This window comes from Tribolium madens, unplaced genomic scaffold (genome assembly GCF_015345945.1).
Source record: "Tribolium madens isolate multiple individuals breed KSU strain unplaced genomic scaffold, Tmad_KSU_1.1 Scaffold_7;HRSCAF=85;Tcas5.2_LG10, whole genome shotgun sequence".
Lineage (NCBI taxonomy): Eukaryota > Metazoa > Arthropoda > Insecta > Coleoptera > Tenebrionidae > Tribolium > Tribolium madens.
This window is the reverse complement of record NW_025401050.1, coordinates 8088902-8097549: the sequence shown is the minus strand read 5'-3', so window position 1 is coordinate 8097549 and position 8648 is coordinate 8088902. Positions and strand designations below refer to the sequence as shown.

At 36.5% G+C, this 8648-nt stretch overlaps 3 protein-coding genes across 4 annotated transcripts in view; 1 reads left to right on the top strand and 2 right to left on the bottom strand.

Annotated features, from left to right (window-relative positions):
• Window positions 1–1014: 1014 nt before the first annotated feature.
• LOC123009831 (potassium/sodium hyperpolarization-activated cyclic nucleotide-gated channel 2-like) lies at window positions 1015–3408 on the bottom strand. The gene is made up of 4 exons (XM_044406352.1): window positions 2351–3408; window positions 2015–2300; window positions 1550–1965; window positions 1015–1502 (listed from the first exon to the last, which is right to left on the bottom strand). Exons 1-4 carry the CDS (start codon window positions 2999–3001, stop codon window positions 1206–1208), a joined length of 1650 nt encoding a protein of 549 aa, XP_044262287.1. The 5' UTR covers window positions 3002–3408; the 3' UTR covers window positions 1015–1205.
• A 351-nt stretch (window positions 3409–3759) lies between these two features.
• On the bottom strand, window positions 3760–5908 carry LOC123009476 (venom carboxylesterase-6-like). The gene is made up of 6 exons (XM_044405834.1): window positions 5505–5908; window positions 5354–5459; window positions 4576–5304; window positions 4196–4531; window positions 4020–4143; window positions 3760–3975 (listed from the first exon to the last, which is right to left on the bottom strand). The coding sequence occupies exons 1-6, from the start codon at window positions 5685–5687 to the stop codon at window positions 3789–3791; spliced, it is 1665 nt and encodes a 554-aa protein (XP_044261769.1). The 5' UTR covers window positions 5688–5908; the 3' UTR covers window positions 3760–3788.
• The window catches only part of LOC123009474 (venom carboxylesterase-6-like), a 10373-nt gene continuing 7595 nt past the window's right edge, over window positions 5871–8648 (top strand). The window contains exons 1-4 of one of the 2 annotated variants that reach the window (XM_044405832.1): window positions 5871–6129; window positions 6175–6280; window positions 6327–7512; window positions 7562–7785. In XM_044405832.1, the coding sequence (XP_044261767.1) occupies window positions 5935–6129; window positions 6175–6280; window positions 6327–7512; window positions 7562–7751 (1677 nt within the window). In that variant the 5' untranslated portion in view covers window positions 5871–5934 and the 3' untranslated portion in view covers window positions 7752–7785. Of the gene's footprint in view, window positions 6130–6174; window positions 6281–6326; window positions 7513–7561; window positions 7786–8648 lie in introns of those variants that run through there. The other variant, XM_044405833.1, reaches the window with a different exon arrangement.

Below are 8648 nucleotides of genomic sequence, written 5' to 3'. Positions count from 1 at the left end.
GAGCTAAAGGCGAAGTATTGGCAGAATTACGTTACGATTTACCGTCTACGTATAAGTTTCATAAAAGAAAATCTATGGATATTGAAGTGGATTTTGTCAGATTTCAGGTCAAATGAACAGTTGTCAAATTTTTTAACAATATTTTGAATAAAATCTTGTTCGACAACAGTTTCGTTTATTTAATTTTGATTTTAAAAAATTGAGTACATATTTAAAAATTTCATTTATTATTTCTTTATTGCTTCTTTATTTTAATAGATGTTTTTTACATATGGTGTCAAAGCTAACCATGAAAGTTTAATTGTGAACGAACCATCGAATTGAAAATTATTAATCTGACGTACAGTTGCGGACACGGAATTTTGGACATAAAATTTATGTCAAAATTTGAAAGTTTTAGTTGAAATTTATTTTTGACGTTGATTTTCTGAAACAATAATGCCAGCAATACGTGTTTTGTATAAGTTCATGATTTGGTGTCATTATTTCTCTAGCTGTCAGGATAAAAATTACAAAAACTGAAAGGTTAGTTGCTTAAGGCCCATTTTCATGTCAGTCGAATAACAAATCGTTCATACACTTGAGTGCAAAAAAAAACGCAAATTGTCAAATTTTGAGATATTTAAAAAGTGTGAAAAAGGTTGTTCCCAAATAGGTTAGACACGGAATTAATTCCGTGTCCGTCCGCAATTGTATTGAAAATTATGGTCCGTTTACAAGCTCATAACTAAAACGCCAAAAAACACTCTTATTAGTGTATTTATTAAAACAAAAGTTTATTAGAATTGTGACTAATATTGTGAATTTTTGAATAAAAATTATTGGATAGATGGGGATATTTATACTGTGAAGGCAATAGATCGTATAAAAAAACCTTTTTTGATTTTAAAGAGAGAAATCTATCCCGGCGCATCCACCATTTCGATATTAATACGATTCAAAATCAAATTAATTTGAATCAAATGGTAATATTTACCCATTTTTGATTACATAGACTACCATTATTCATTATTTTGTATGTATGTATTTTAACAATTTTAACAAAAAAAAAACAATAACATGTCAAAAACTATGAGAAATAAGTAAAAACAAAGTGAAATATAAAAATCGCTCTAATCTTTTTAGCACTTATTCATACTACTTTAACACACTGCATGGATTTGTCATATTATATTGTATAAAACTAATTAACATTATTTTCCAAACTAAATCGAAACAGTATCAATCATTTCATCCTCCTCGGTCTCCGCCATCGAAGCATGCCATATTCGAATTTCCTCATTATTCTCCGACAAAATTTGCAAAGTGCTTTCAAGTCTGCTCATTGCCAACTGTCGAATTTTTTTGTTGAGTTCAGGAAACGGTTCAATTGCCTCTTGAAAATCTCTTCGACTCAACTTGAACAATTCGCATTCTTTGACGGCGATCACAGTGGCAACTCGAGGTTCATTAATTACCAAAGCGATTTCACCGAAATGGCTACCATCTTCCAAGTGACAAATCTGGAAACAAGAACGTTGATTATTGCTGGTTTTTGCACCAAGCGAACCTCTTTTCCGTTTCCTGTGTAAACAGCAACCGTTCCCATGTAGATAAAATACATCGCATGTCCGGCATATCCGGCCAAAACGATGACATCGTTGGGCAAAAAAATCTCCGAGCGCAATTTTGTCACGATTCTYAGRAAGACATGAGTGGGCAAATCCTTGAAGAATTCCACRTTTTCGACCATTTTCTGGCATCGATGTATTAAAATGTCTTGCTTCAAAACGGAGGATAAGTTACTCAAAACGTCTTCTTCTCGGAAGATGTGCTTCTGGAACTTGAAGTCGACGTATTTTAGAATTCTGTCTTTCAGTTGCGTTGGCAATTCCTTGTATTTCATGTATTCCCCGATTTCTTCGATGAGATTATTGTATTTACTTTTCGAACTGGAACGCTTTTGGAACATTCGCATTAATTTGGCTACAAGAAATGTTATCAATTGTTTGTTTCCCCTAAATTAATTTAGTACCTAATATTACAATCTGCAAAATAGCCCCCATAGCCAGACCAGTGATTTGGAAAATCATCACCACAGTACTGGTGTTGATTTTCTCAGTTAAACCAACCAACATTGTGCATCTCACTATGCGAAAAAACGTCATAAGCATCGGAAACCCCTCAATTCTTCTCTTGAGTAAAGGGCGAGAATGTACGATTTTCATGACCAAGAATACAAGACATGTTATCCAAATTAATAAAATTGAGACCCATAAGAAGAAGCAAATAAACTTTATGCCAGACGAAAGTTTCATTCTCTGAAATAGGTAAGAATTTAAAAAAAGTCACTCAAAAAGATGTAACAAACCTCTCCTAATTTGTACAAATACTTGACAAGTGTCGGCAAGCGTACTATTTTTAGCAAATTAAGCATCTCTAAGATGTTATCTTCGTCATAGTGCTGCCAATGCAGAATCATATGGTACGGTATGGAAGAAACAATATCGAAGATAAAATATCGACAAATGTAATGCTTTGCAATTTCTTTAGACCCCAACACAATTCTCTGATGCTTTACGTCGTAATACCCGGTGAAAAAAATGAGGATTATGTCCACGAAGGATATGATATCGAGAAGAAACTTTACGTAGAAAAGCATCAACAATTTCCCTTCAACTTTTGAAGTGGATATCACCCATGGAATTGTAATAAACAATAAGAGAAAAACTGGAATCATAAACATTTCCCACACGAAACGAACTTGACTGAAGGGATGTATCATCCAAGGATGGCGATGAAAATGGTGTTGTTCTTCGACGTATATTTGGGCAGTGGACTTGAGAATTGTTTTGCTTTCTGGAATTGAGTTGTTGACTGTTTTCCACTTCCAAATCCGGCGACGCAATCCCACGAATAAGCCGCTGTGGATGCGATAAGCCAAGGTTTCGCCGTGGATAGGGAGAGCACAATTGTGGTCTGGAATCTCCCTAATTGGAGCCGGCAGTTTTATGTGTTTCATTTCCAAATTTTTAAATTCGATGTTATAACGTTTATTTATGACGTTTGCTGATGTAATGTGATTGTGTGAGAAAAACAGACATCAATAGCAACCAAACGTGCATTTCTCTGGTTTACATCTAGTTACCGACGCACAGAAGTCCAAATTGCTCAAAACCCACGCAAAACTCATTTTTGCTAATTCGCGTCTGAAAGAAAGCTTATTTCGATACCAAAACCGATGCTCTAGTGAGCCATGTCAACACCGATTCAGGTGGTGAAATAGACTAGTACAATTTACTTTCTAGAAGTTGGTAATGGTGGTGGTGTGCATGAAATATTTGCAGCATTTATTCAACAAAATTTTGAAAAATACTTGACTTGACTTAACACTTCGAAAATCGAACTTTCAAACTTTGAAACATTTATCACCAACCACAACTTATTAAAGCAAAAGTTCCTAAATTTTGAAAAATTGACTTTTATCTTAAAAAAGTACTTAAAACACGCAAAATAGAAAAAAACTTGTTTCAGTCCAAAATCAAGAAAAAAACGAACTTTTCTTTCTACTGAGTTATAATAATAAAGTTTTAATTACAGATTTGCTGGTTTCAGGTAAAGCAAAAAATGTTTTTCCTTTGCAGTTTTACGTAAAATCAAAGATAAAAATTTCTTTCCTCTTATAAACTCAATCCAGGAACATACTGTATATTGAAGCAAAATTTTTTATCTTAAGAACAAATCAACATATTGAAATGATTGTTTTTTAAACAAATACAATTATGGGACAATTTGGAACCAGAATTTTATTAAAGTTCGTCTTTTACATTTTCAAAAAGTTTTTCATTTTCTATCAATGGCAGACTTCTCCAAAAATCACCATTTTTTAATTTCGACTCGATTAGAGATAAGTTGTTTGGACCTGCGATTTTTAATTGGAGGATTGAGTCAGAATTTTTCGAAACTGGAGGCCAGTCGATTGGTACTTTTGGTACTCTGAAACTTTCCTTCAGAAAAAAAATTAGTTTTTTGGGACTTACCCATTTTTAGCAAAAGAGGTGAAAATGTCAACTAGGAGTTCAACCATTTTTCGGTCGCCCTCAGTACTTGCTGTGTCAACAGTGGTTTTAAAAACATAAGCCGTATCGTCACCATGCGCGGCCCCTGAAAGCAAGTTTTTAATTTTCGGTCTACAAGTCCGAAAATTTGGTAGTACCAAAGTTTTTGTTGGTACCGGTCCGACTTTCAGACCGACTGTGAGCTCCTCGGTACTCGAAAAAGTACGAATACACTGGTGACGTCATTTGTGGTACTTGCATTCGGATGGCGTCATAAATCCCATTGACAAAGACCCGATCTGAAGTTATTTTGACAAAGTCCATAAAAGTACTCCTTGACACTTTTTTATTTCCAAGGTAGTACTTCCGAATCTTCTGACTAACTTCGTCACGTAATTGGGGCTCAACAGTGTAATTGTAGTCCAAAATAAATGGTACTATTTCGTTCCAACGAGTGTCAATGTCTTCCAAGTACTGCTCATCGATGTAAAAGTCTAAAAGCGATTGTTAGACAAGTTTTGATAAAATTGTAAAGTACCTGAGGCTGGGTACAGCCCTTCAGAACTCGTATAGGACGCCAGCCAGGGCAAATCGGTGATTTTTTTCTTTTTGATTAGAATATAAGGGTGCTCCGGTAGTACCGGATCTTGCGCCCATGAGTCTACAACAGGGCCAAAAGGCGTATATGGGTTGTACAACCAAGGCTGGAAGTCTTTCACAGCGGCCACAATCTGACGCCCTGGCCGCCATTTTAAACACTCCACCATCTTGTCATTGCGTTTGGTACCACATCCAAGCAAAGCTGCCAATTTTTTGGCTTTTTCGAGCGGTTTTTCGGTTAATACCCACTGGTTTAACATAGTACCACTCTGTGAGATGCCCCGATGGTACAATCCGCGTGACTTGGGTGACAGGTAGTGGAAATGCACACTGGCACCCCCAGCCGACATACCCGAAATTGTGACCGAATCAGGGTTTCCACCGAAGTACCTGATATACTTTTTCACAAATTCTAAAGCGAAAATTTGGTCTTTCATCCCATTGTTCCCGGGTACCACCTCATCTTCGGTACTCAAAAATCCCAAAGGACCCAGTCTGTAGTTAATACTGACATAAACCACATCCTTGTCTAGTAAGTACTCAGGCCCTTGAAAACCCGCATAATTAAACATAAAACAGCCCCCATGTATAAAAAAAATCACATCCAAGTTGGCATTTGGGTCAACATTGGGGCTATAAATATTTAAATACAGACAATCCTCATCGCCTAAAAAGTGGTACTCAGTTTGAGTTCAAAGTTATTATCTGGTACTCACCAATGACAAAGTCACCACCTGGTGGTGTGTATTGGAAGTTTTGCATACATTTATACAAAATTTTGGCTTGCCATATACCTTGCCAGGGTTTTGGTGATACTGGTTCCTAAAATATCATGGCAACCAATAGATTACGTAAAGTACTACTTACTCGAAAACGGTACTTTCCGACCGGTGGCCTCGCATATGGTACTCCCTCAAACTTATAAAAAGTACGGCCTTTGAGACTGGTACCGCGGGTACCTTCAAGCTGACCCAAATCGGGTAAAGTAACTTGGGGTGCATTTGCGGCCACTAGGGTGGTACCCAAGACCAGTAACACGACCGGCAGCATGACTTTGCTCTTATTGAAGATCACGAGTTTTATCAGACAGCTGATAAGTATAGTACCATTTACGAAATCACTGATTTTGTTGTTAAATGTTTATCGAATATGTAAATACATTATAAATATTTATAAAATGATTAAAATATTTCACAAAGAATGAGACAAAAACACTTATCAGTATAATCGCTATTAAAACAAAAACATCAAGGTTGTATTTACCTGACTTTAAACATTATTGTGTCGTCTTTTAAACATGAAATTATTATTGCTAATAGTGCTAATTAATAGCAATTTTTTGGTGGCACTTGGTACTTCTGACCCACTAGTGGACATACCACCACTAGGAGTACTACAGGGGGGTTATAAAACAAGTCTCAAAGGTCGAACATTTTATTCTTTTGAAGGAGTACCTTATGCGAGGCCACCAGTTGGAAAGTACCGTTTTCGGGTAAGTACTTCCTATTAATTTGAATTGTTGAATCATATGTGACAGGAACCGGTACCACCGAAACCTTGGCATGGCATTTGGGAGGCCAAAACTATATACAAATGTATGCAGTACTACCAATATACACCACCAGGAGGCGATTTTGTAATTGGTACTACTTAAATCTTTTAAGTACATTCCTTCAGAGAAAATTGTAGGTGATGAAGATTGTCTCTACCTGAATATCTATACTCCAGAATTGGACGCTAAGGCCAATTTCGACGTCATAGTTTACATACACGGGGGCGCCTTTATGTTCAATTGGGGGGGTATTCAAGGGCCGGAGTATCTCCTCGGCAAGGATGTGGTTTATGTCAATTTGAACTACCGTTTGGGGCCTTTAGGTTTTTTGAGTACTGAAAATGAGGTGGTACCCGGAAACAACGGTTTGAAAGACCAGATTTTGGCCTTGGAATGGATCAAAAAACATATAGTTTATTTTGGGGGAAACCCGAATTCCGTTACTCTAATTGGCATGTCGGCAGGAGGCGCTAGTGTTCATTTTCATTACTTATCACCTAAGTCACGTGGGCTGTTTCATCGAGGCATGTCACAAAGTGGTACCATGCTAAATCCTTGGGTACTAATGGAACAACCATTGGAAAAAACCCAGAAAATGGCCACCCATTTGGGGTGTCCCACTGACACTAAATCAATGGTTGAATGTCTAAAAAGACGACCAGGGCGACAAATAGTAGAAGCAGTCCGTTACTACCAGCCGTGGTTGTATAACCCATTTAGCCCATTTGGGGTTGTGGTAGATTCGTGGTCGCAGGACCCAGTCTTGCCTGACCACCCTTATAATTTAATAAAAAGCAAAAAAATGATTGATTCGCCCTGGATTACGTCCTATACAAGTTCCGAAGGGTTGTACCCCGCTTCCGATTTCTATATCCAAGAAGAGTACCTTAATGAAATTGATAAAAAGTGGAACCAAGTTTTGCCATTTATTTTGGACTACAATTATACACTTGACCCAAAAAAACATGAAGAGATCAGTCAGAAAATTCGTAGGTTCTACCTTGGGGAGAAAAGGGTGAATCGGGAAAATTTCCTCGACTTTGTTAAAATTTTAACTGATCGATTGTTTGTCTATGACATCCAAAAAACCATATTTTTGCAAAATCAAGTAACCAACTCGCCGATTTTTTTATACTATTTTGCATACAGAGGGGCTCATAGTAAGTCCGAAGCGCGTTCGGGTACTAATATAAATTTTGGAGCCGCTCATGGCGACGATACTAGTTATATTTTCAAGACAAATGTTGACACAACCAGTACTGAAAAAGACCGAAAAATGATCGAGTTATTTGTTCAAATGGTGGCGTCGTTTGCTAAATCGGGGTAAGTTTTATTTTAAATGTTTACTAGCGTGGTACCACTTAAAAATCAGAGTTCCAGATCTGCCAGTTAAGTGGACACCAGTACCTAAAGATATGACCAATCAACTGACATATCTTAAAATCTATTCCCCATCTAATCTCACTCAAGAAACATCGGTTCTTGGTAGTACCAATTTTTGGGATTCGTTACCAATCAAAGAAAACGAAAAAWTACTTTCTGGTGTAAAAGACGAACTTTGATTTGTTTTTTTATAATAAATAATGTAACAAATTATGGATTGTTTTATGTCTGATAACAAAACCAAAATTTGCTCTGGTTTGATAAAAATGCGACAATTTTGGCTAATTGTTACACAGTACCAATCGTGGAATTGCTCAATTTAAGTTCGAGAACGCATCATAATCAGTTTGCTATATGCTCAACCACCATTTTGGAGAAAATCGAAATAAAAAAATTAATTTGTCAGAATTTAAGACAAGTGGATCTTTGGGATGAAATTTGAAAGGCTAGTAGTAGTATATTATAAACGTATACAGTAAAACCAGTACTCTCTTCCTGAGCAAAATCGGGTGATTGCGTGGGACAATATTTTGATAAGATTTGTGACAAAAATTGTCTTTATTTGAACATTTACTTTACAAGCTTGAATGGTACTGTGATCTAGTTGTGTACATCCATGGAGGTTCCTTCATATATAATTATGGCCCTAGTTAGGTACCATAAAAATACTACGTATGTTTTTTGAGTACCTAAAATAACGTAAAAGAGAACAGCCAAAACTATGTATGTTTGTAAAAAATATATCCACTATTAAAGGAATCAAGAACTAAAGTACCGAATTACTGAACTCCCTACCGGCTTTAGAAAAAAAATCACTCGTGCCAGAACTCAATTTTGATATCAGTTATAAATAAATGACCTTTGCCCTCTTTCGACAATATAAGTTTAAGTCGTAACTCATTTTACATTACAAGGACCAACATGTTGGTACTACTCGCTGTTGCTGTATTTATTTCAGCAGTGATACCGTCCAAACTTCCGGTTGTAACTTTACCGAAGTTGGGTCAGGTTCAAGGTGGTACCAAACAATCGCTAAATGGCCGAACTTTTTACTCCTTTGAAGGAGTACCATATGC

What these genes read in the sequence shown, in the direction of transcription:
- LOC123009476 (XM_044405834.1), bottom strand. Translation starts at nt 5,687, where the DNA reads ATGCTGCCGGTCGTGTTACTGGTCTTGGGTACCACCCTAGTGGCCGCA. An exon ending in TCGGAAAGTACCGTTTTCGA is followed by an intron (nt 5,460 to 5,504) that starts GTAAGTAGTACT and finishes ATGATATTTTAG; the next exon opens with GAACCAGTATCACCAAAACC. An exon ending in CGGTACCAACAAAAACTTTG is followed by an intron (nt 4,144 to 4,195) that starts GTACTACCAAAT and finishes ACTTGCTTTCAG; the next exon opens with GGGCCGCGCATGGTGACGAT.